Raw genomic sequence first — 27,504 nt, 5'->3', positions numbered from 1 at the left:
ACAGCACTCGCCCCTCTCTACCTCGTTCGGCACGACCGGACCCACCTGGTCGAGATCCGCCTCAAGGGGGCACATTTCCTCCTTTTGTAACTGAAGGAGGCGATCCTGCTGCTGCATCGGGTCCCAACACATTCCTCAAGCTCAACCCCATTGTCCCTCACTCCCTCCATATGTGCGTGTTCGTCCTTTGTGTCGTGTTTATCGTGTAGTCGCTCCTCTACCGTTTCTACCTCCCGTGTCTCTGTTATTCCTTTTATTATTTCCGTCGTCTCTACGTGTCTTGCTGTACACGTCTCCGTCACCCCATTTAATTTTTCCCTCTGTGTCACCGTCACTTTCTCTGTCACCTGCACGAGTCTCATCTTACACGTCCCACGTATTACTTTGTCCTCCACCGCGGGGCCAACACAGTCCACACTCCCCCTCAGCTCGCTCACTCCAGCATGTGGCGCCGCCATTATGAGCTCCACTGCCCGCGTTTCGCTCCTCGCAACTGCCGTCACTGCCTTTTGCCCAGCCTGGAGATTCCGCTCGATGCGCTGCATCTCACCCCACAATTTTTGCATATTCTCATCCATGTTGTTTTTTATTTCTTCCTTCATTTCCTTTGCATTTTCTTTTAAATTCGCTTTCATTTCGTTTTTCATTTCGCTTTGCATTCCATCCATTTTGTTTCCCCATTCATTTTTCATTTGTTGCATATTTGTTTCCATACCATGTCACTTATTATCTTGCAAGCACTTTCATCCATTTCGCTTCCCATGCCATCCATCTTTGCCAGCAAAATTAACAATACCTGGCGCATAATGGGACTGTCCTGCACGGTGATTTCGTCCTGAGCTATAGATTCTAACATTTCCAAATCCATTCCTAATCCCTCCTGCCCATGCTAGCCTTGGCTGAACATTTTACGTGCTGGTAATAAAATTTATAACGCTCATAATTTGGGGACACGGGGGGGGGGGGGGGTTGCTCCGTATAGCCCTGATCCGACTCCGTGAACTTTGCTACGGAGGCGGAGGGGGCCGAATCGCACTCCTGACAACCAATTGTTACTGGCCGGGGGTCAGCCGCCAACCGACCTCTCTGAACGGAGCCGCAAGTCGAGTCGGCCCGACCGATCGCCCAGAATATACATCGCCGCCCGGATAACCCCGGGCGACGGGTCCTTGTACAAGAACCAAAATATGCCAATCGGCAGATCACGTGGGGTAGAGTCGATTGCCAATCTTCAATTTACCTAAATGCCAACGTGATCCAACTACCGGGGTATTCCACCCTCGACGGAACTCGTACGGAACAAATCGCCGAGGCGAGCTTGTCCATGCGTGATTCCGAGCAGCGTAATCGCCGAGAACCGCCGGTCCAAATGTCCCCCTATTACGGAAAACCAACGGCTTTCTAACTCCCAACACACGAAAAGTTCAGTCAATGAGGGAATGGACGCAACGAGCAGGTTTACATTCACACAAGGACATTTATTATAATGAAACACGGATGCAATTAAATAAGGCAAAACACGTATGCAATTATACAAGCAACAAAAGCACGACAAAAGAACTACAACCGTCTACTTATTATGTACAGTCATTTACACTTAACAGCAGTTCCTACTTATTAGACGGGCCCACGGACACACGTACGCGTGTGCGCGCGCGCGCGCACACACACACACACACACAAGAAATGGTGGCTGAGGCCTTTCATCACGAGCTCCAGCTCAGAGGACAGGTGAGCTGAAACTCAGAGTTTGACTCGAACCTTTCCACCTCGTGTGGTCTTCAACTTGTCTGGACCCGGGCTCCAGCGAGGGCAAGCTGGATCTAATCGCCACGATCCTTCCCGAGCTCCCGCGAATCCTCCCGCGCTTCTCAACACGTGCCGGTGAGACGAGGCGCCGATCCTTCCTGTCGATCGTCGCTTCCCCGAGGATCCAACTCCAAGAAGAGGCCGATGCATCGCACCAAGCCGGGAAACAAAATGGAGAACGAAAAGCTCCACGAACCAAGAAGAAGAGGAAGAAGAGGAAGAAGCCTCCACTCGCAGCTCAAGCCGAACAACCGGCTCAATTCCTTCCAAAACAAAGCAGCAGCTGAAGCTCACTAAGCCAGCCGAAGCAAAAAGCTTCCGAAGGCCTCAAGCCAAGCAAGTCAAGCAGGACCCGATGGCCTGCTGAATGACTGCTCTCTCCGAAACAAAAAGCTTCCTCCTCCCACGGGACTCAGCACGCGAACTCTGCACACGGGACTCAGAACGGGACTTTTTCACGAACTCTGCCACGGGACTCCCACGAACTCAGCCCTACCACGGGACTCCCACAAACTCAGCCCACGAACTCAGCCCTTCCACGGGACTCCCACACGAACAAAGAAAGGATCTCCCCTTTATCCTTCCCACCACCTCCCCCACACCTGGCGTGACTCATGCCCTCGTGATCCACCCACGCTCAACCACGGGTGGGAGGGAGTTGGTGACGTCACAGGATGGCAGGGTTCTTCGTCCTCTTCACAGAAGAGGGGGAGGGACGTCTCCATTGTTCGCTCCCTAACTATTAAATCGATCCGCAGCGCATCTAATCGATTTCAAAACATTTAAACAATGGAAGGTGAGCTATCTAGGGAACATGCACTTATCGACATAGTTGACTAAGGGAACCTGTATGTTGTGTGCAATTGAATTCCAAATTCGTAACAATATATTTATATTAATATATCGATATATCTCTCTATATATATATATATATATATATATATATATATATATATATATATATATATATATATATATATATATATATATGTATATATATATATATATATATATATATATATATATATATATATATATATATATATATATATATTCATGAAGATCGCCCACCTTCGTCTCGACAGATGTGCCTGACTTCAGGCTAGTGCGAGTGTTAACTCAGCTGCACCCTGAGAATACTGAGCTCACGGTGGCTTTTGCGTCTCATACTCTCCTGTCGAAAGGAAACACTCGATAGTTGAGAAGGAAGCTCTCGCCTGTGTCTCTCTCCTGGTTGTGGTAAAATGGAGGACATAACTCTTGGGACGCCATTTCACTTTTTCAACTGACAACACTGCTAACAACAAAAAGCATCAGTCGTGCCAGAATGTGAATCACCAAATGGTCGACTCAACTGCTTTTCTTCTCTTACAATGTGATGTATCGCCCTGGAAAACAGAGCTACACTGCCGACTGCCTATTCAGAATGTCTCTGCCTACCAATTGTGATGTGGCAGATGATGAACTTGAACGGATTGCTGCTATTTTACTTGCCCTGATAGCTCTCTCCATTACAGAGTTATTTGCTGAGTGGCCAGATCGAGCAAGGCTGGCAAAACTCTAGGAAAGCCATTGCACCTGAGCTTGCTTCGTACTTTTCTGTCCGTCATAAACTGGGCATGGGCAATGCATTTGTGATGCGCAGGAGTGGCGTGATTGAACTGCTGTCCTTGTATACAAATTTGTCAACCTGGTGCATGAAAATCACCAGTAGTCCATGAGCCAGTAGGGTTGGTCGGTACCATCTGGGAGGGATAATTCTCATCGTGATTTTTGGCAAGGAATACAACCCTAGAGTTTGAAAATATGTGATAGCATTGCATCGGTGGTAGCAGGTTGTGTGTTATCACCCTGTTTATATCCCAACCCTTAAATAAGCTTTTGTGCAAAATGGCCAGTACAAGGTAAGACATCCTACTTCAACTTAACAACATTTATTTTATCAGTCAAACATTAGCATTGAAATTTGTCTTACCTTTTGCTAGGATAATTTGCTTCTCAACAAAAAGTGCGAAACATGCCTAGGTGGAAAGGTATGTCATTGGTGACACTTGTATATCAGTGTCTATTTCCTATGTGATAAATCATACCGCCTCTAGAAAAGTATTTGTCTATCATTTACTATGGAAAGTAAATAAAAGTTGTGAAACAATATAATTACATGGGTGTTTAGCAAATTTAAGAAATCCAAAAATATAAATTTCTTTTTCGTGTTGTTTTTTTAAGATCAGTATAGCAGACAATGTTACCCCACCCCCCAAATTAAAAAAAAATACCTAATTTGGATGGATTTATGTAGTTTGGTCAATGTCATGATATTTTCCCTGTTGTTATTGAAGGATACTTTCCAAGAATCAAACAAAGGTAAATGATAGCATGTTCATGAACAAGATTCATGTTTTTTTCCCTGTAATTTCTCAAAAAATACAGAATTTCAGGGATTTAAATACTCAACAATGCACATATGAAGGTATCAAACACCCGTATTACACAATATAAACCAATAAGACAGTAGCAAGATGGTTAAACATGTGCAATCTGATGAATGAGTCAAAGGTGAAAATGAAACACAATCTTCTGTTGTAGGGCATAAAATTACACAATAGAAACACAAATGTGGTGTTCCACACTAACAAGACCATTACCTAGGCCCAATGTGTTGCTGATAAACATATTGTCTTATGAACCAAAGACGGGTCCTTTATAGTTTCTAAGACATCTCTGATCATATGCACCGATTGCAAGTGATATAAAATGTTCAAGATGAACTTAAAAATCATAATCATTATCCAGTTCTTCAATATCCTCATCTAAACTTTCCCCATCATCTGACTCAAAGATGGATGCCTGTTTCTCACAGTCTGGCAGTCTGCACATATCAGTGCATTTCAGTCCATTTGACAAGCACACACATTTTGGAAGTGAATACTTCCTTTTACAATTGCAGGCAAATAACATGAGCTACGTGCCTAACAATTTTCAAGAAGATATAGCCTATAATAAGAGAGAACCATTCATTTTAAATAGAATGTCTTCTTCTGTCTTACGCTGGTATCAGAAAAGTTTATTTTGGGATGGGGTTACTAAACGGCTCGCAACACCCAAAAGGCTACCACCAATGCAATGCTATCACATCGTTTCAGACTGTAGAGATGTTTACCCTGCCAAAAATTATGATGAGCATTATTCCCCTCGGAGGGTACCGGTGGCCAAAAATTACCGGGTCTGGCTCATGGCCTACAGAGCATTGTGTGCATTAAACAGCACCTCCACAATCTATACTGGTGGCTGCAGATGGACAGTCTTGTGCAATCCGTTATATCGTCTTGCATGTCTTGTCAACTGAGTGTCAAAACCACTGGAGTTCTGTGGAGAATGATCTCACAATTGCAATGACGTGGCTCAAACCACCCAAGCATAGACGGCACACATGGGCTTCACCTGATGGGAAACGTAGAAATCAGATGGACTACATTCCAATCAACAGACGATGGAGAAGTGCTGTGCAATTTGCTAATACTCTGCCAGGTGCAGACTGTGGGACAGATCATGAACTCATTGTGGCAAAACTAAGAGTCAAATTGAGAAACGTTAAAAAGGAAAATCACAAACTGCGACCAGATTTGACCTTGAAAATACATCTAAATGATATGTAATCAAGGTTAAAAGCTGTTTTGCAGAGCTGGACTTAGTTGACAGAAATCCAGGTGAATTGTGGCAAGAGGTTGAAGACATTTTTGAAGAAAAGGGAAAAAAACAACATCCCAAAAGCAAACAGAAAGATGAAGAGTTAGGATTGGGTTGAAAGAAGCAGAAACAAAGAAATACATAATATCTACATTTTAAATGATGTGCTAAACTAAAGGATACAGTAAATAAAAAATATATACAACGACAATCCATCACAGAACATTTTAGCAGCATGGATTCCATAAACATTTTCATACCTAAAATACATGATTGTTGAAGTTAAAAAGTACTTGTGGAGTTAGTCTATCTCAAGGGTTTACACATGACCCACCAACGTGCGTGGATTTTGAGTGACAGCTGATCAACACCTGTAGGTCACAGTCTTGCACGTCATGGTAATCAACGATAATCCAGGGAGCGGATAGTGTTCGTCTCGACGTGGCATTGGGAAAAAGGAGGATCTGGGTACACTCGATTCGTCTTCAAAAATGAGTTTCCGATTTGCATCCCTGTGGTAGCACAATTGTATAAGCATGACATGACACTGGGAAATCTCATAAAGTATTTTACATTTTGCTTAATTTTTGTGAAAATTTGTCAAAAATGTCAGTGTAACAAACAGTCCAACGGAAAGAGTGAAATATTTTTAAACATGAAAAGTAATCCTCAGGTTAAAGGAATTAATCATGTTTTGTAAAAAAAAAAAAAGAGAAAAGCGTTTTCATGATCTGTTTTGTCAACAACCTCTGGTTCCCAAAGATCATCATCCTGGAGAGCCAGAGAAAGCGGTGTCCATTATAGATGTATGAAGTTTCCTTGCAAAAATAAAAAAGAGGAGAAAAGAATAAAAAATTGAGAACATAAAGACAGGAAGAGAGGTTCAGGTGTAGTTTTATGAGAAACTACTAACTCCAGTATGATGAGAAATGATCTTGGTGGGGGGTGTCCACCTGGCCTTTATCATGAAAAATAACAGAAACATTTAAAAGCTTTTTATTGTTAAATCAGAAGAGATGAATAATTGCGTGGTGTTGCTCATGATCTGTCAACCCAATACGATATGATACAAGGCCGGTGGAGGGTGGCAACGGCCTCCTTGATCATCTCATCTGTGTCCGGATACAGAAGTACAGTTGTAGATCAGCCTTGACCTTCCATGCCTTCATGTGCACACCAAACAAGGTGAGTGCCTGCAACGACAAGGCAACCACAACAAGACCAGGTGCACATGGCTCCAGATGATACAAAATCTCCAACAGCCAAGACCGATGGAATGATGTGAGGTTCATCACTTCATGTGATCCACGCTCCACACTGATCATATTCTTTGCTCTGAACATGGTGACAAAGGAGAGAATGCAGTGGATTTGTAAAAGTCATTGCTCTTCCTGATTGAGATGTTAAAGTATCATAAATAATTAATCAGCTGATAAATTCGTAGATCAAAGTGTTGAGATAATCCTGGACTTGAATAACATTGGAGAGTTTCCAGTTTGAATGAATACAAACTTGTACACATTAATCTGGTTGTTGAGAATGTTTAAATTATGACAAGTAAGAGTTAAATATCCTACAGCCTATCAGAATGAGAGACAGGTCACGAGATTAAACTCTCTCTTGTCCACAACTTTCACAATTCTCACAACAACATGAAATAATCAAACAACGGATGTAAGAGACTTGACATCATTTTCACGTCCGTTTTACCACCACCATTGTTTCTGCCTCATGAATGCTGAGAATTTTTTTTCCAAAAACAGAAGATAAAGTCAGTTCAGCTCAATCGTCCCAATGCATTGGAAACACTCTGAACCATCGTGACCTGGCAAACAACTCGACGATCATAAATGAGAGAATGTCACAAAAACAACAATATATCAGTGTGAAACGGAGAGCAAAACATCAATGGGGAAAACGTGGGATGGAGTAAAGCCGAGTGGTGAAGACAAACCCGGAAAATCCAAAGTTTCCAAACCACAGGTCGCTCCGCAACGATCAGAATTCCCTTTGCTCCTTTTTCCGTGCACAGGAAGTTTGCCATTCACAAGGGTTACGTTCTTGAGAATCACCATGAACCACAATCCGTGATCTGTAAATTTAAGGGGAATTGGGGAAAACAGGGTTTGGGACTATAACATTAAACTTTGTCACCCGTTTTTGCCAAACTGTACACTTAATTAACATGTGTGTGCACTGATTTTGTGTTGGTAATTTTCATGAATAAAAGAGGAATTGTTGTTGTTTCAACTGTAGCCTGTGGCTGCTGATTGCATCATTTCTGGAAGTACAGCTGTACCACTGATGCAGTGCCCTTGTTACCAGAAAGCTGTAACTCATTTTGCCTTCTTCAGAAGGCCGATGATGGGTGGAATCAACCCCCCTGGTGTTATTGCAATGGAACAAAAGGGATTTGAACTCAAGAAGCTAAGATGTTAATCCAGCCAACTTAAAGAGGAACCCAAATGCTCAGACCAGCTCGATACTAATCTCTCCCTTGATACCCTAAAAAATAGATATGATGTGTCTTCGTTTGATTTCCAAATTATAAAGTCAGGAAATTTGTGATTAAAAGTCGAAATCTTCTTCTTCAGAATCACCATAAAGTCACACATGGAAGTAGACCATCTGCGAAATCAAGGTCAGAGATCTTGACATTCCCAAACGATGAACTGCAGTTTGATCTCTCCAACATCCTCCCCAGAATCCAGTCCATACAAGCGCTGAAAAGTGTGGGTGCCAGTACACACCCCTGACGAACTCCAGTAACAACTGGAAATAAGTCAGAGATGGTATCACCACTCGCAAACAGGCTCAATCGACGTCACCCCCAAGAATCAGGTTCGCCAAGAGCAGTTCTCGAGCAGAACCAGCATCAACGGTCCGAGCGTCACCCACCGTCAGGAGCCACAACCGACGGACAGCTGTTAGGAGCTGTGAGAAGCTGAGGCGCTGTGAGAAACCTGAAGGCTGCAAGGCCATCACCAACTGTCGCCAGCTCAACAACCTTCTGACTGGAAATCGACCAAGCAACCGTCTGACTGGAAATCGACGAAGCAACCGTTTGAGTGGAAATCTACAAAGCAACCGTCTGACTGGCTGACGCAAAACTCTCAAAGCCGTCGCCAACTGACTGTCGCAAAACTCTGAAAGCCATCGTCAACTGACTCTCAAAGTTGTCAGAACCGCAACCAGCTATCGCCAACGGACTCACGTCAACAGACTGACTGTCGCAAAACTCTCAAAGCCGTCGCCAACTGACTGAAAAATATACCATCAGAGATGGGGAATCCCCCGCGATTGAATGAAAAAGGTCATACATATTCCAGATAATGAGGGAGGTGAATTGGAAACAAGACACCATTTGGTCATCATCTCGAAAAATTTCCCCAGGGGTGAGGAACGTAGGAACCAAAAATAATTGAAATCAGATAAGCGGTTTTCCATTTGTTACAAAAAAATTTTTTTCAAGATGGCCGCCCCAGTCGGCCATCTTGGATCCGGCCACGCCCAAAATCAATAGGGTTCTTCCTTTTCAGGTGGTACATGTGTGACTCAAATTTCAAATCGATATGGTGAAAAAACATTTTTTTTCAAGATGGCCGCCCCAGTCGGCCATCTTGGATCCGGCCACGCCCAAAATCAATAGGGTTCTTCCTTTTCAGGTGGTACATGTGTGACTCAAATTTCAAATCGATATGGTGAAAAAACATTTTTTTCAAGATGGCCGCCCCAGTCGGCCATCTTGGATCCAGCCACGCCCAAAATCAATAGGGTTCTTCCTTTTCAGGTGGTTCATGTGTGACCCAAATTTCAAATCGATATGGCAAACAGTTTATGAGTTATCGCACTCACAGCTATAAATGTTGATGCCCGGACGGACGGACGGACGGACGGACAGCCGGACGCCCTGAGTGACAACAATATCCCCCTTCCGCCACGCGGCGGGGGATAAAAACTAGACCTCTCGTCCTCTTTTGAAGGCGGCCCATCTGGGCGGAGCCTCCAGCAGAATCCAGCCAAATCCACCCCGGCCTTTCGCACATCGTTGTCCGTGACAACCTGCCCATCCTTCGATCATTCCCGGCCCACGACACCATGCCTGTGGTGCTGGACGAACGGCAGAAAGCAGCCATTTTCCGGAATTACCGAGCGAAAACGTGAAGCACTCAAAAAATGTCAACAACAATTATCACCTCAATGTTCAGCCCAATACGAAAAAGAACCAGTTTGCATCCATAGAGCTGCTGAACGTGGTGTTAAACGTCGATGTAAAAAGGCGAGCGTCACCGTCGGTGAAAGAGGTGGGTGAGCTTCCGTTGGGCTAACGGCTATTTCACGTGCATGAATGTGTCTGTCGAAAAGAGAAAAAGAAGCATTCCATGAGAGAGGGAATCTATTCTTTACCCTTCTCAACGCATCACATTTAGAATCCCACCAGACATGGGGATAGATCTATCCTGGACATGCATTTATGGAATTAACTGTCTGAGGACCTAGATGTTTGTATGCATTCGTCGGAATGGATTATGAAATCGGGAACACTACCCTTTTCCCTATCCCGGACTCGTCCCGAGTCATCCAACAACTGGAGACATCGGTTAAAAGTTACATCATTGCCATTAAAAGTTAGCATCACCGTGTGACATGCAGGTGAAGTTAACCCCTACCTAGTACGTTTTAACTCTCCCCTTCAACGTGTGCGACAATTTAAACTAGATATGTCCTCCCTGATGCGTTGGGAACTACCTAATTAACTCACACGAACAACTTTATGCTACACCGAAATTGCTGGAATTTTTTTAAACTGAAGCATTTAACCGGTGGGCTTTAATCAACTATAGAACTATATACAATTTCTGACCCAGGACCGACACAAATTCAAAGGGAAAATTGTGGAGGGGGGGGGGGACACCTGTTGACTTCTTGTCACCTTCATGCTCTTCTTCAGTACACCTAATAAAACAAACCGGCAGGCCAGTGACCGGCATACAGGCCATAAACGATGTGGCCTTCGAAACCAAAAAAATTATCAAAGGAAGCAGCAACAAGAACCGAGCCACTTCCTCCACCGAGCTGCGTTTGTGCAGTTCATGGTCATGGTAATTCGTGGCAAAAGAAGTGAAGCAAAGTGGCATGAGACTGGTATGTGGCTGGTATGTGGCTGGAATGAAGCTGGTATGAGGCTGGTATGAAGCTGGCATGAGGCTGCAACAAAGGGGCAGTCCATAATTGTGGAAGCATGCTGCTGCAGTAAATGCAGTTCAAACAAAAGAAAACAAACAAAACCACCATAATAATTGGAACGATGTCACATATAAAGTCAGAACGATGTCACTATAAAGTGAGGCTGCAGCGAGTGGCAGTCTACAGAACAGGTGGGGGTGGAACACAGGCCACAGAGCAAATGGTGAAGTGAGGTAAATGATGCAATGGACGCAGAGCAAGTGATCCAGCAAGGTGAGTGATGCCTTGATGCAGAACAGCCTTGATGGTCCTGGGGCAGTGGCGAGACAAAGAAAAACAGCAAGGCAAACAGCAAACAGCACGAAAAGAAAAAGGTAAACAAGGTAATGCCAAACACCAGGTCCGACCAACATGGTCGGCCAGTCTGGTGTGCACATACCTGGGGCAGTGGCGGTGGTACCGGGAGGGAGAGCTCGAGGTTGGCCTGACTCGTCCACAACCATCCATCTTTTTTCCTCATGTACAGGACCCGAGCCCCCCTCTTTTAACAATTCGTCGTTACGTCTTGTCTCCTATATTCCACGATCCCCATTGCCAAATTCATACCCAATCTCCCAAAGGTTTGACGGAAAGGAAGGGCAGAACTACATGCAATCATAGATTTATGTCGAGACACGTATTATTGTCAAGTCCTTCAGGAGGGCAAGTCCAGCAGCCGGCGATCATCCCGACAGTGGATGGTGCAAAGGGGTCTTTATCAATCCGAACTACGCAAATGTTATTGCACTTTTAAACTGTCCCCGGCGTTATAACCTGCCAATAGGCCTTTGGTAAACGACGGGGTTCTCAAAACCTAAATTTCCATCACCAATGTGTTGGTGCTCTTACAATTTTGGGCCTTGCCCACCAAATTTTCTTTCTTGCACAATTGTCCTTGCACAATTTCCTGGCTGGGTAGTGGCCAAGTCTGGGTAGTGTGGCACGGCCCTGAGGCGGACCCCACGCTCGGACGCGGCAAGGCCCGGAGGCGGACCCCGCGCTCGGACGCGGCACGGCACGGAGGCGGACCCCGCACTCGGACGCGGCACTGCCCGGAGGCGGACCCCGCACTCGGACGAGGCACGGCCCTGAGGCGGACCCCGCGCTCGGACGCGGCACGGCCGGGAGGCGGACCCCACGCTCAGACGCAGCACGGCCCGTAGGCGGACCCCGTGCTCGGACGTGGCACGGCCCGTAGGCGGACCCCGCGCTCGGACGCGGCATGGCCCTGAGACGGACCCCGCGCTCGGACGCGGCACGGCCCTGAGGCAGACCCCGCGCTCGGACGCGGCACGGCCCGTAGGTGGACCCCGCGCTCGGACGCGGAACGGCCCTGAGGCGGACGCCACGCTCGGACATGGCACGGCCCTGAGGCGGACCCCGCGCTCGGGCGCGGCACGGCCCGTAGGCAGACCCCACGCTCGGACGCGGCACGGCCCTGAGGCGGACCCCACGCTCGGACGTGGCACGGCCCTGAGGCGGACCCCGTGCTCGGGCGTGGCACGGCCCATAGGCGGACCCCGCGCTCGGATGCGGCACGGCCCGTAGGCGGACCCCGCGCTCGGACGCGGCAAGGCCCTGAGGCGGACCCCGCGCTCGGACGCAGCACGGCCCGTAGGCGGACCCCGCGCGCGGACGCGGCACGGCCCTGAGGCGGACCGCGCTCGGACGCGGCACGGCTCGTAGGCGGACCCCGTGCTCGGACAAACGAGCACTTTTTTCGTCATCATAACTAGTGCTGAGTAAAATAAAGAAGTTTGAATTTTGAAATTTTCCTCAGGTTGACATATTATAGAGGTTATCGTATTTGCAGAAATGAAATAAAGCGATGAATACTGGCATCTCCAAGTGTTTATAAGCATTGTGATGTGTCCAGTGAGTCGTGTGTACGAAGAAGCGGCATTCGATGATTTGAGTTAGGAAAGTGAAGAATTTTTTTTTGAGCTCCTTGTCATGAAGAAGCCATTGCAGCCTGTTCCAAGTGAAGGCATTGTTGAGCAGGCCCAACGACATGGTGAATTAAGACCACAGTCAGCTGACAGAAGGCTCACCCAGGGGCTTACCACAAATGATGCCTTGATAAAGCATGCAGTGCCTTCAGAAAGTATTCACACCCCTCGACTTTTGTTACATTTTGTTGTGTTCCATTTAAAATGGATTAACTCATTTTTTTGTTACAGATCATCACAAAATATCCCGTAATAACAAACTGAAAACATATTTTTAGAAACTTTTGCAAAAAAAAATGAAAAGCTAAAGTGTCTTACATCAATAAGTATTCAACGCCCTGAGCCAATACTTTGGAGAAGCGCTTTTGGCAGCGATTACAGCTTCATGTCTTCTCGGGGATGTCTGTATCAGCTTTGCACATCTGGATTTGGGGATTTTCTCCCATTTTTCGTTGCAGATTTGCTCAAGCTTTGTCACGTTGGATGGGGAGTGTCGGTGAACAGCAATCTTCGGCAATCTTTCCACAGATTTTCAGTGGGATTCAAATCTGGGCTTTTGCTGGGCCACTCAAGGACTTTCACATTCTTGTTCAGAAGCCATTCCAGTGTTTCTTTGGCTGTATGCTTGGGATCATTGTCCTGTTGGAATGTAAATCTTCGCCACAGTCTGAGGTCTTTCGCACTCTTCTCCTCAAGGATTTGCCTGTATTTGGCTCCATTGATTATTCCCTTTACCATTGCAAGTCTCCCAGTTAGGGTTAGCATCCCTAACTGCTGGAAAAAAGCATCCACATAGCATGATGCTGCCACCACCATGATTCACGTTAAGGATGGTGTTAGATGGGTGATGAGCTGTGCTCAGTTTCCACCAGACATAGCGCTTTGCATTCAGGCCAAATATTTCAATTTTCGTCTCATCAGACCACACAATCTTTTGCCTCATGCGTTCAAGTCTTTCACGTGCCTTTATGCAAACTCCAAGCATGCTGCTTTGTGCCTTTTTTCTCAGGAGTGGATTCCATCTGGCCACACTCCCATAAAGCCTATATTTGTGAAGTACTGCAGAGACTGTTGTCCTTCCGGCAGGTTCTCCCATCTCAGTCAAGGAACTCTGTTGTTCTGTCAGAGTGGACATTGGGTTCTTGGTCACCTCCATGACCAAGGTCCTTCTTGCCTGATTGATCGGTTTGGTCAGATGGCCAGCTTTGGGAAGAGTGTGGGTTGTTCCATATTCTTTCCATTTCCCAATGATAGAGTTCACTGTGCTCTTAGGAACTTTCAAAACTTCAGAAACTGTTTTATACCATTCATCAGGTCTATGCCTCCTCACAATTCTATCTTGGAGTTCTACGGACAGTACCTTGGACTTCATGGTAGAGTTTCCGCTCTGACATGCACTGTTAACGTGGGACCTCATATAGAATGGTGTGTTTCTTCCTAAATCATGTCCATCAATTGAATTGGCCACAGATGGACTCCAATCAAGTTTTAGAGACATCTCAAGGATGATCAAAGGAAATTGAGTGCACCTCAGCTCAATTTGGAGTGTCATTGCAAGGGGTTGAATAATTATTGATGCAAGACATTTCACCTTTTCATTTTTAATTGATTTGTAAAAAATTCTAAAAACATGTTTTCACTTTGTCATTATGGAGTATTTTGTGTAGATCTGTGACAAAAATTTATAAGTAATCCATTTTAAATGGAACAACAAAATGTGACAAAAGTCGAGGGGTGTGAATACTTTCTGAAGGCACCATAATTAAATAAGGCCGTTAATCATCTTCAAAAGGGGTGTTTCAATTAACCTAAACACCCAATTTTCATGATTGCACTGCCTTGGAGTTCCCTTTGTATGCATGCAAAGTTTGGGGTTCCTAAGTTTATGGTTTTGGAGTTATGGAGGAGTTATGTGACTGACTGACACACACGGACATCTATTTAAATAGATAGATGTACTGAACATAAATTTCAGTGCTGGACATGGGGTTTTGGGTCCAAAATTCATTTTTTCACTCTTAAAAGGTAATTATTGTATGCCTGATTTTATTTTACACCACACAGTGATACCAGTAGATTTTATTTACATTTCACACAACCTCAGCTGACAGGATCACCTCGAGGTACGCAAACTCACTTCTTAGATGTTTAGCCTGTGTTTGAATCCCGACCAAGCTACAAAATGTCATCCTGGTGTTTCACAGACTGGGTGAATCACCAATGTGTGTCGTCCCTCCGATGGACGTTAAACTGGGCATCCTGGTCTTCTGACATTAGTTGGTGGACGTTAAAGATCCACACCATATCCTTCACGAAAAGTGGGTGAGCTATTGTCGGCATGGTAGCAAAATGACAAATTCCTGCCCGAACTACTGCTGGGAAGGCAATGGCAAACCAACCAGTATAACCCTTGCTCACGAAGCTGCTTTGGTGGGACAGACACTCAGTAAAATTTCGATATTTTATGATATAATTGACTGTAGGTCCTGATCCAGGTGTGCTTCAGGACCCATACCGTACGTGGTCCTATTTTTAATTCATACTGGCATCGAGATACTCCTTGTTAAATAATTGGTTTTAAATTAAAACTAACTGGTGAAAATGAATACCATTGCTCTCATGTAAAATATAGAACTTTACGTTGGACTCGATTGTGATCTGAGCTCGATCTTTCCTTTTCTGTCTCTCTGTCTCTCTGTCTCTCTGTCTCTCTGTCTCTCTGTCTCTCTGTCTCTCTGTCTCTCTGTCTGTCTGTCTGTCTGTCTGTCTGTCTGTCTGTCTGTCTGTCTGTCGTGTGAACTCGAATCAACCTCGTGTCCAAGGGTTTTAAAAAAATTGACAAGATTGTTTTGAATGTGGAGAGGGTCGAGACGAGGAAGTGTGTCGGTAAGGTGAAATGCAAGGACATATATTGCTTTGGCCAAGTGCAATTTACCACAATGACAGCAGAGGGTGAGGTTTTGCCGTATTGTTTTTTCCTTGTCTTTGTGTGTTGAGTTGGTGAACCTCAGATGTGCATTATCGCTTACCTTTTAATCCCATGTTCACTCCACAATAAAGGAGATAAACAGCAGCACTCATTTCGATCTCGGTTCAATCTCCCCTTGATAACAGATCAGACTATAAACTGCTGCATTGGTCCTGTGCACGTATTGTGAAACATTGCATGATAGGTACATACTGTACTGTATAAACAGGCATGATAGATAATATTGTCGAATGGGTCCATTGAAGAACCGAAGCTGGACACAACTTTTTCTGCCTTATTAGGTGTGAAAGACAGTTGAGAAGGATGTCGTTATGAGTGGTAAGAGTTGGGTATTTCCGTATTGTGAGATTTGGAAGACAATAATATCACTTCTTCACAAAGTGATCATAACAACTCCCAAGATGCTTTGCAATTTCTACGAAATGATCCGAATTCTTTAACGTCATTAAACATCCTTCCGATAATGTCTTCTCTTGAAATGTGCTATAATGGGACTGAAGTTTAGAGTGTATGCCCATGACGTCATAATTTTGTGTGGCTGCCATGTTGGATGAATCACCTAACTTAAGCTTCATAGATTTATGCAGATGGCACATCTCAAATGTTCTTTTTGTTGAAAAGAAAAATGGACAGTTTCTGCATTGTTGTGGGGTGCTCTTACCCATCAGAAAAGAAATATGTTATTTCTCATCTGTCTGAGTGTACAGCTCACCACTCACCAGGGTGAATAAAATGAAGAAACTAAGTGAATATGGACCATAGGAATGGCTGGCTCACTTATGTACAATAGCACACCGGAAACTCTCGAGGTATCATCACACCAAAATGTGTTATGTCCATTTAATCACTAATCACCATTCTGGTTTAATCTTCAAATTCTGGGTTCCTTCATGTCCAGATGCCAGTTAATCTACTCTGCGAGAGGCTGTCTTTGAAAAGTGAGGACACCTGTTCTAGAATCGTTTTGGTTAAAAGTTTTTTTTTTAATTGTCAATTAATTGATGCAATATATTTGCGTGTCTTGTTGAGTGCCTTCACGGGTACTTTTGTTTGGTCCATGTGTCCTTCTCAAGGCATGCGTCATTGTGGGCTTCATTTGGGTCTGTTGATGTGTTCCCTCATCAAAAAAGGGGGAAAGAATAAAATACAATAAAATAAAAAAATCAAAAAAGGAAAAAAATACAAAAAATAAAATTTCCCTTTTTTTCCATATGAAAAAAATAGATTTTAAATTGTTTTGGAACAAAAAATAAAATGGGAAAAATATTTTAAAGTGAGTTTTGGAACAAACAAAAAGACAACAGGAGAAAAATATTAATTTTAAAGTGAATTTTGGAACAAAAAAAAAATTGGAGAAAATTATTTTTTAAATAGCCAGTTTTGGAACAAAAATCAAAAGAAAAAAATAGGCTTTGTTGTGTGGCATCTGTATGTTGTGAATCATCCACCATCAGCTCAACAGTGACCCTCACAAAAAACGTCCTAATGTCCATTTTAGCTTTTCTTTCGATGAGGTTCATAAAATCGTTATACTTTAAGTTAAAACGTGAATTACAGGGTCCCCACACCAACGGGGAAATGGGGGAAAACCTAGGAAATACAAAATGTCTTCCCGGTCCGGGAAAGGGATGAAAATGCATGAAATGGAGGACACGACGATCGACAGGGACACGACGATCGACAGGCCGGGGGCCAGTCCGGGAAAGAGATTCATTTATAACAGATATAAGATATTCATCTTATCTCATTCTCTATTAGGCCGGGGGCCAGTCCGGGAAAGGGATGAAAATGCATGAAATGGAGGACACGACGATCGACAGGCAGACATTGCACAGTGAGCTTGTGTTTTGAATATAATTTTCATGATTTTCCATTCCCAATCTCTATGATTCACGTTTAAATACCTATTTGTTTGTACAGTCAGTATTAATTGTAGAGAGCATGTCCTCCTGGAAGAAGAAAAAAAAAAACTTCGGTCATGTTCCCCAAAAATCCCATATTCCTCATTTATTATTGTTCAAATAATTATTTTGTTATTAATTCCAAGTTTAAGTGAACAAACGTCCTTCCTCTCTGCTGCCCATGCACATGCATCACCAGATCGGCAGTTTAGATTTTTCCTCCTTTAAACATTTGGCTTATCCTCAAGGTCTTCATACCTTGGTGGAGAGGTTGTCATTAGCTGACTGCAGAGGGGGATTATATATTTTAAGAGCAATATTATCATGTTATTGTCAGGGCCGGATATAGGCATGGGCAAGCTGGGCAGTTGCCCAGGGGCCTCCACAACCAGGGGGCCTCCAGATATTTCATGAAAAAAAAATTGTAAGGAAAAATGTATTTGTGAGTGCCTGAATGGTAGTTGGTAGTTAGTGGAACAGATATAAGATATTCATCTACAACAGATATAAGATATTCATCTTATCTCATTCTCTATTAGGCCGGGGGCCAGTGGGACCTACCTTGCACCCCCCCCACAACAATTTTTCACTGATACCACAGTGTTCATATATATCCCAAGTATCAGAAAAAAGATGTTCCCAGAAAAATAACTCATTTGCACTGTTTTATTGAGCTGTTTCCATTTTTGCATGTAATTAAGCTATCCAAACATTATTCTACATCTCTGACAACAAAGGAAATATGTTCACTCTATTCCTTGACCCTCCAAACATATGTGTAGATTCCTCGTTTAAAATTTCCATGCACCAGAAGTTGAGATATTTACGAAAATGAGAATTTCCATAATGGTGAACCCTAATTAGCATATCAATGCATTTAAAATTATTTCCACTACTTTTACTCAAACAGAAAATAGTTATGTTTCCCTTAAACACCAACAGACGTCATAAGTTGCAATTATGTATTATATCAGGCCCAGGAAATTAATTCTATTGATTAATCTGATTTCGCATGATTTTCGAACGATTCATTGTGCTTTGTATTTTATGCTAATTAGCCTACTTTTAAAAAATTCAAAACTTTTAATATTTTTTTTGCCAACCTGGCTTGTATCTGGCAACACTTAAGTAATGTTTTTTTGACAAAAAACTGATATGTGTGGTAATTACAAGGAAAGAAAAGGGAAATTCTTGCATTTTTGTGGGAATTATTGTCTTTAAGTCAAATTTTATTCATATGCAAATGAGCTAATTAGCATAAACAAAATACATTTTAATATGTAAATGTATAAGCTTTAATTTGACAGCAATTTTGTGATTTTATGTTTATATTTGACGGAGATATTGACATTTTGCCGATCTTTGTGAGATTCGTCTATTTTTGATTGGTTGCCATGGAAACAGCTTAATAAAGCATAGTGCAAATGAGTTATTTCTCTGGGAACATCTTTTTTCTGATACTTGGGATATATATGAACACCGTGGTATCAGGTGTCGAGGTCTCAGGTGTGTCGACCGACCAAGTTGAGACATTGTGTTGTAAGATATGTCCAGTTGGCAGCAGTATCGATTGAACGTTTCCATGAGAATTCTTTTTGTCGAAACTTAGTAAACTTTCATGGCTGAGAAACATTTACTCAGATCTTGTTCCAAATACCTGGTGTGTATGAATAGAATGACAGGCGACGCTTTGGGAGAAAACTCGCACAGCATCCAAAACGACAGGTCCAACCGCCGAGCTCTGTACCAAAACGAATGGTAATTACTAATTAGATTATACTTATTCACTGTATTTTCTGTATAAAAATGTAACCTTGAAAAACGGAACATTTACTGTGCATAAAAAACCGGGAATTATTTCAGAAGAAATTCCTGGAGAGCCGTGAATAGCTTGTTTTATATGAGTGTTTGCCGTTCAGTTCCGTCTCACGTACTGTACGTACGTTAATAGACCAACTGTCAATCCGGTTTGAAAAAGGAAGCAGCCAATCACATCGCTCCATGTTGAGAAAGGATGCAGCCAATCACATCGCTCCATGTTGAGAAAGGTCGCAGCCAATCACATCGCTCCATGTTGAGAAAGGTCGCAGCCAATCACATCACTCCATGTTGAGAAAGATCGCAGCCAATCACATCACTCCATGTTGAGAAAGGTCGCAGCCAATCACATCACTCCATGTTGAGAAAGGATGCAGCCAATCACATCATTCCATGTTGAGAAAGGTCGCAGCCAATCACATCACTCCATGTTGAGAAACGATGCAGCCAATCACATCACATCCATGCAAATACCGCGATGAAGAAGATATCCATTCATTTGGGTTCCGTTTCGCTTTGCTACTCACGTTTAAATACGGGATATTTTTCTGTCTTAAGTGGAAAAACAAATAAAGTAGGGGGAATTGCCCCCCCCCTGCCCCACCAAATTCCTGCCATTGGCTGAACCATTTGGTCTAACTCGGAGGGGGGGGGGTGGGAGGAGTGAGGGGGAAGAAGAAGAAGTGAAAAGATAGAGGAAAAGAAAGATCATAGACTGTAACAATATGTGTATATATATATATATATATATATATATATATATATATATATATATATATATATATATATATATATATATATATATATTGTTGTGGTTACCAAATTCGCAAACCACCATTCAGGTCCCTTAGGTGAGGTATCTCGGCAAGTACATGTGTAGTTAGGCCCAAACCCGTTGTCTAGTGGGAATACATGTCATTTATGCGTGCTGCGACTCTTCAGGATAGCCGTTTTTCTTTTACTATCTTTATTTTGGACCAACTGCCATGATTACCACCACAACCACAACATCAACCACCAACCACAACGCCGCTTCACCACAACCGCCACGACCTTCACGTCACACCTCGCAGCCGTCGCATCGCCACCGTTCTTGCGCCGCCTGTGGGTACCGGTGTTGGACTCGTGCAGGGCGCGCGCCGAACAGCGTGTACAAAATCACGGATTTTGTGCTTCAAAAACGGATCAAAAACGACACACGCCCACTTTTTGCCGTCCAATCGGTGAGCGAGGGGCGATTTGGCCCCGCCTCCAGGACGATCGATATATGCAAATTTGTGGATCAAAAAGCCTTCACGCCCACTTTTTCTCGGGCCAATGGGGAGCGAGGTGAAAGGTCAAAGGGAGGGGGTCAAAGGCGAAGCTACGGGGGGATAAAAGGACCGTGTTCGTCAGTCAGGAGAGTGGAGAAGGGGAGAGTCCAACGAAGAGGGTCGGAGAGTCCAGAGGCGGAGAGTAGGAGAGTGGAGAGTCGGAGAGTCCTGAGGCGGAGAGTAGGAGAGTCGGAAGCAGAGGGTCAAGACTTCGCGGGCGGTGGAGCTGCTCGTCGTGTGCGGAACGGAGGGGACGGAGCTGTGGAAAGGCGGCGACACCAGACGAGGGGGTGCTCGCGTCGTGCAGGAAGCTGCACCCGAGGGAGGCCGACAGCGCGACCTGGCCGAGGTGGAGACGCACACCAGGGATAATAAAGATCCTCTATACCCCGAGCATCAGCAACCCCCTCCTGTTTCCCCCCGCGCTGAGATAGTGCGACCAAGGGGGCCCCTTTCCCACCCCCTGCCAGACACTGTCCGCGAGGTCCGCGGGGTTGGGGCGCCATCGCCGCTCCGCGTCTCATCACCAGACGGGTAGGCGCGACCCGGTCTCGGCCTCAGGCCCGCCTCAATCTTGGGGGTATTCTTTTCCTTGGTTTTGGGTATGTGTTGTCGGCGCCGTCTGTGAGGTAGAATTGTATAAGTGTTGCCGTGTGCTCGGTAGTCGGTATTAGCTCTGCATTGTCTTCGCTTTTATATTTGCTTTTTGTGTAAATTGCATTGTGTCTTTTTTGTGTGCTTTTGGTGGAATTGTATATGTGTGCTTCCCGTGTGCCGCGAATAAATGTGCTTTATTATTGAACTGTTCTCCCGCTTCGCTTCGTCATTTCTCCCATTGAATCCCCATCTTGCTTCACGTAAAGGGTTGGTAGTGGGCTGAATACGCCCGATAATTAATCGAACCGTCGAGGTCGACGATAACACCGCTCGGTTATTCTGATAGTACGGAACGGGTCGCTTAAGTGGCCCGTGTCCGAAGTCGACCTGCGGCAAGGTGCGATCGCCCGGTCTACCCTCCGCGTGGGTACTTAGGTAGGTCGAATTTGGCGAGCAACCCTATCCCACGCGGGGGCTGATTGGCTCGATCGCGGTGAGACCGAAAGGTCCACCCGTGACTGGTTCCCGGCGTTAGTCCGAGAGGGTCACGACTGGATTGTCCGTCCGGTGGGCGACGTGCCGCGATTCGAGTTACGTGGCCGTCAGCACGCCGGCGGGCGCGAAATCCGCAACACTGGTGTCAGAAGTGGGATACAAATCCATCACCCTCCTCGCGGCACTGGTATTGGAGAGCGGGACAACAGGCTCTCCTGTCTCCAGCGAAATTCACGGGAATCGGTCCAGGGGTGAGAGAAGCGACCCCCGATTCCCTCCAAATTACGAGCGAGCAAATTAACCCTTCACGAGAAGCAAGATGGCGTCTCAAGGCGAGCGGGAGCCGGGGGTATTAGAAATGGATGTAGAATGTGTATGATCCATGGTCCAGGATGGAATCCCCGAGCAGGAAATGTTGATTGTGCAGGAACACGGACTCGCCCAACTGAACCCAGAGCCTGAAATGGGTGCGGCAGCGGCCGCAGTGTATGACACCTCCCCTCCCCCTCTCCACCAAAACCTCCCGATTCTTGCCGAATCGGCTCACCCAAGCGCACCCGACATGGCCCAGCTATTCGCCATGCTGGCGGCAATGAACAAGCAAATGAATGAAGTGAAAACGACGATGGATGCGAATACACAACAAATAAACGAAAAGATGGATACAAATACAAACGAAATGAAAGGCATGAACGAAAAGATGGATACAAATACAAACGAAATGAAAGGCATGAACGAAAAGATGGATACAAATACAAATGAAATGAAAAACGAAATGAACAAGCAAATAAACGGAATGGAAGCAAACATGAAGGAAGAAATGAAAAAGTTCCGGGGTGAGACGCAGAACATGGGCCGATGCCTGCAGGCGGGCATGAAGGCCGTGACAAAGGAAATAATAGTTGAGACAAGGGAGGTAAAGGGTGAAGAGTTGGCAGAGACACGGGAGATAGAAAAAATAGAGGAAAGACTACACGAGGAAGACGGGGTAAGTGACGCACACACACACACAGAGGTAGTGGAGGATAATGGGGGTGAGCTGGCGGACTGGGTAGAGACCCAGTGCGAGCACCTGGATGGCCTCCTCCAGGAACAAGGGGAGGGAGTATGCCCCCTTGAGGCGAGTCACGACCAGGTGAGTTCGGTCGTGCTTTGCGAGGTTGAGGGGACGAGTGCTGTGGACGGGTGCACGGAGAGCTTGGGGGGTATAGAGGCCCCGGAGACCCTTGTGGGGACACGAATCCCCAGTGTAGTTGTCCCTGTGTGTGTGGTGCAAGGCGTGAGTGCGTCCCCGTGTGTGGAAGCGACCCCGTGTGTGAGTGGTGTGGTGGCGATGGTGCCAGAGTGCGTGCTTCCCAGCACGCCGTGTGTGGATGAGGCACGGAGTGTGAGTGAGGCACCGCGGGTGAGTGCCCTCGCGTGTGTGAGTGAGGCACGGTGTGTGGATGAGGCACGGAGTGTGAGTGAGGCACCGCGGGTTAGTGCCCCCGCGTGTGTGGGTGAGGCACCGTGTGTGGAAGAGACCGCGTGTTTGAGTGTCGCCGTGTGTATGAGTGAGGTACCGCGGGTGAGTGCCCCCGCGTGTGTGAGTGAGGCACGGAGTGTGGATGAGGCACCGCGGGTTAGTGCCCCCGCGTGTGTGGATGAAACGGCCAGTGTGAATGAGGCACCGCGGGTTAGTGCCCCCGCGTGTGTGGGTGAGGCACGGTGTGTGGATGAGGCACCGCGGGTGAGTTCCCCCGCGTGTGTGAGTAGTATGGTTTGTGTGAGTAGTGAGGCACGCGTGAGTGAACGGCCGTGTGCAAGGTCGCTGTGTGCAAGGGAGACCGTGTGTGTGAGAGAGCGGTATGTGAGGGAGATGTCGGTTGGCATGCGGGAGCACGCAGCCGCGTCTCCCGGTGTGAATGTGATGGTGTGGACTGTGTGCGTCGTAACACGCAGGTGTGCGTGGGTGGAATGGAGACGACGAAGGCGACAGAGGAAAGAAAGCCGAGTAGCGGCTGTAGTTGTTTCGGGGACCGTGCCGGGTTCACCCAGCAGTGAGCACGCGGTTCGTGCTGTGCAACGCACGAGACCGCCACGTGCTCGCTTGCGAGAGTGAAGTCCCGGTCCGGAAACGCACGCGGTGGATTTGCCGATCCCGCGGACGGACAAAGTTTAGGCAGGATACGGATTTGGACCGGACGGGTTCTCCACGCGATCGTGTGTGTTGAGCTCCAACGGGCAAAGCACATGTGTTCGCGTGGGGAACCCCTCGAGACGTGGGGCTTGTGTTTTTTTTTGCGCACGGTGACGTCATGGCTGCACGTGGGGTTGGAATCCGGCAGGAGGGGTATCTCTGCCGGATGGTCCCGTCCAAGGAGGGACGAGGAACACGTGCAGCTGCATGACGTCACGGGCAGGTGCAAAGTGCGCGAGCTCTGAGTTGCCGCGCAGGTGCTGCGCATGAAAAAAAAAAAAAAGCAAGCCTCACTTTCGGGTGTACAGGATTCCTGGGCAAGGGGTGGAAGACCCCCTTACCTGGGCACAGGATGAAAACTAGTTAGGGGGAAGGGTTAGCTTAGCTAGACCGACTTCATGGGGCAGGGGTAAGTCCTCATGGAGTCCGTGGAATGGATTAGTTAGAGGGATTGTAGCCAGATTTAGGTTGGGAAATTGATTTTTGGGACATTTGGAGACAGTGACAAACTTGTGGATGTGTAGAGGGGACGTAGCTTAGCTACGTAGGTTAAAAGGAACGTGCTGTAGTTTAAGGGACGACGTGGGAGCACGAGTTAGTTAGGGGATGTAGTTAGAAGGATGGCAGAGTTCAGTGGTGTGTGTGTGTTGAAAAGAGTTGGTGAGTGAAATGGAAGCATGTGCTTGGTGAGTGAGTGAGGCCAGCGGGTCTGTGTGTATGGAGTGAATGGGGAATGCATGGTGCGATGAGTGATTGGGGGGAGGAGTGACTCCCGCCCAAGGGACCCCGGGGTCAGTGTAAAGTGAGTTAGCTGGGTTAGTCAAATTGAAAAATGGAGGTCGTTTTGTTGTTGGTGGGAATGTAGGCTCGAGACCCATTTGGAGGGGTGCAGGAGCCCTGTTGACGGGCTTGGGAGCGTGGCTGCGAAAGGTGAGTATCGCTGAGTGGGTACCCCGGGCACCAGGCTAGTCGGCCGCGGTAGGCCATGGGCCCATGGGGGGCCGGGATAGAGTAGTGGGCACGGGTGCGCCTGCTTGGTGCGGGGGCCCGGGGCGCCATTAGCCACGTGGGCAGTGTTGTGGGCACGGGTGACCCTCGGAAAGGGGCCCGGGAGGCCGGCCTGCCACGTGTGCGTTTCAGGGGAGGTGCCATGGGGGGCACTCCCCGGTGTTAGGGAGCTGGTAGGCTCGGAGGCAGTGTAGTGCCATAGCGGGAGAATCGGCAGAGGGTCGTGCCTGCCAAAGGGAGCCACGTGTCCCAGCCAGGAGACCGTGTGAGGGCACGGAGAGAAAATTGGGGGGGCGAGGCCCGAAATTGTAAGGACACCAACACAGGCGACGGGAATCTGGGTTGTTAGAACCAATAGTTTAAGCGAGAGGCGCTTGTTGAAAGCCCCGGGGTAGTTTAACAGTTAAATGGTTAGGGTAGATTAGGAGATGTACCCCTCCGCACCATCCATCCCTTCGCTGTCGTTGTGGGCCGCTGGACCCACTTTGGTTATAGATCGCCAAACTCTGGGGAGGCCATTCTGAGGCTTCGTTGGGCCTCGACACAGGACGTTAGCTCTCCCTTGATCCCCTCCGGGAAGGGAACGTAGGGGTTGGGAGTAGGCTAGGTGACAGGATAGGTTAGCCGAACAAAGACGATAAAGGGGGTTAGGGGACGATTTATAGTGGGGAAGTAAAAATAAAAACAACAAAAAAATAAGTTGGGGCTAAATTGGGGTTTGACAAATTAAGGGAGTGGGTATGTAGTGACAGGCAAAGGCGATAGGTTGGGAGGGAGACAGGTAGGTAGGTCCGAGCCCGCCTTCCAAGTGGCCAGCACCACCGCACTCCCTCCACCAACCTCCACTGAACGGCAAAGGCTGGCCAACTTCATCGGCTGGCCGTGTTTTGCTTCAAGGCGGAGGCCGGCCAACTTCATCGGCAGCTGTGTGCTGCAAGGCCTGTGCCGGCCAGTTCATCTGCTAGCTGTTTTTCTTCGAGGCTTGTGCCGGCCAATTCGTCTGCCGGCTGTGTTTGCCTGCAGCGGCCTTCTTCTGCGGGCTGTGTTTGCCTGCTCACCTTTGCCATGCCATGCCCACTGCCCACGTTCACCAGCCCCGTTCAATTTTTGCTTTGCTCCCCCTGTTCATTTCCATGTGCCCCAGGATCCGCAAGGCAACAGTTTGCAAGCTGCGAGAACTGCCCTGTTGGCAGCTACAACACGGGCCTGCAGTGGCGGCCCGTGCACCGTGTTTTGCGTCCATCCATTCATGCATCCATTCGTTGTGCTCATTGCGTGTGCCACTTGAGCTGGCACGGAGACTACGTTTGTGCAGCCCATGCACCGTTGTGGTTCACTGCGTTCAGTTCAAAAGGGAAGGCCTTGGACTGCGTGTGAGCAGCCAGCCACGTTCCCTGTCACCTGCATTGTTTGAGCCAGAGACTGCATGTGGGCAGCCTGGCTCCCTGCTAACTGCTTTCTTTTTGCAGAGTTCAATGATCCTGGGCCATGGTTTAGTGTAAAATTTGTAAGTTAAGGTTAAGATGTACTGTAAATATGAGTGCGCCCCCGGCATGTCTGTCTAGCGCCGGCAATTTTATTTAAGTCGTCCGTGTGAGTGAGTTTGTTTAGATAGTTACGCAGCCCTCAGGTTATTTATTTTGGGGACACGAATACCATGAATGTCGCACTCAGGGATCCGTAGGTAAAATGTACTAGGGGAAAACTACACATGTTGGCACACGAAAATTTGACGACTCGGGACGAGTCTGTAAAAAGGGAAGGGGGTAGTGTTGTGGTTACCAAATTCGCAAACCACCATTCAGGTCCCTTAGGTGAGGTATCTCGGCAAGTACATGTGTAGTTAGGCCCAAACCCGTTGTCTAGTGGGAATACATGTCATTTATGCGTGCTGCGACTCTTCAGGATAGCCGTTTTTCTTTTACTATCTTTATTTTGGACCAACTGCCATGATTACCACCACAACCACAACATCAACCACCAACCACAACGCCGCTTCACCACAACCGCCACGACCTTCACGTCACACCTCGCAGCCGTCGCATCGCCACCGTTCTTGCGCCGCCTGTGGGTACCGGTGTTGGACTCGTGCAGGGCGCGCGCCGAACAGCGTGTACAAAATCACGGATTTTGTGCTTCAAAAACGGATCAAAAACGACACACGCCCACTTTTTGCCGTCCAATCGGTGAGCGAGGGGCGATTTGGCCCCGCCTCCAGGACGATCGATATATGCAAATTTGTGGATCAAAAAGCCTTCACGCCCACTTTTTCTCGGGCCAATGGGGAGCGAGGTGAAAGGTCAAAGGGAGGGGGTCAAAGGCGAAGCTACGGGGGGATAAAAGGACCGTGTTCGTCAGTCAGGAGAGTGGAGAAGGGGAGAGTCCAACGAAGAGGGTCGGAGAGTCCAGAGGCGGAGAGTAGGAGAGTGGAGAGTCGGAGAGTCCTGAGGCGGAGAGTAGGAGAGTCGGAAGCAGAGGGTCAAGACTTCGCGGGCGGTGGAGCTGCTCGTCGTGTGCGGAACGGAGGGGACGG

The 27,504-nt window shown here is 46.9% G+C and overlaps 1 protein-coding gene across 5 annotated transcripts in view; it reads right to left on the bottom strand.

The window, feature by feature from the left end:
- Positions 1-6,070: 6,070 nt before the first annotated feature.
- Positions 6,071-27,504, bottom strand: part of LOC147014791 (ubiquitin carboxyl-terminal hydrolase 17-like protein 23) — a 33,857-nt gene continuing 12,423 nt past the window's right edge. For 3 of the 5 annotated variants that reach the window (XM_085853073.1, XM_085853072.1, XM_085853074.1), the window contains 2 exons: positions 19,219-19,302; positions 6,071-7,588 (listed from right to left, as the gene is read on the bottom strand). In XM_085853073.1, the coding sequence (XP_085709199.1) occupies positions 19,301-19,302 (2 nt within the window). In that variant the 3' untranslated portion in view covers positions 6,071-7,588; positions 19,219-19,300. Of the gene's footprint in view, positions 7,589-9,692; positions 11,598-19,218; positions 19,303-27,504 lie in introns of those variants that run through there. The other 2 variants (XR_015050911.1, XR_015050910.1) reach the window with 2 other exon arrangements.

The sequence above is a fragment of the Eptatretus burgeri genome, chromosome 13 (genome assembly GCF_056783735.1).
Source record: "Eptatretus burgeri isolate ZD-2024b chromosome 13, Ebu_testis_v1, whole genome shotgun sequence".
Taxonomy (NCBI): Eukaryota; Metazoa; Chordata; class Myxini; order Myxiniformes; family Myxinidae; genus Eptatretus; species Eptatretus burgeri.
The sequence above is the reverse complement of the archived record's forward strand: the minus strand, read 5'-3'. Positions and strand labels throughout refer to the sequence as shown.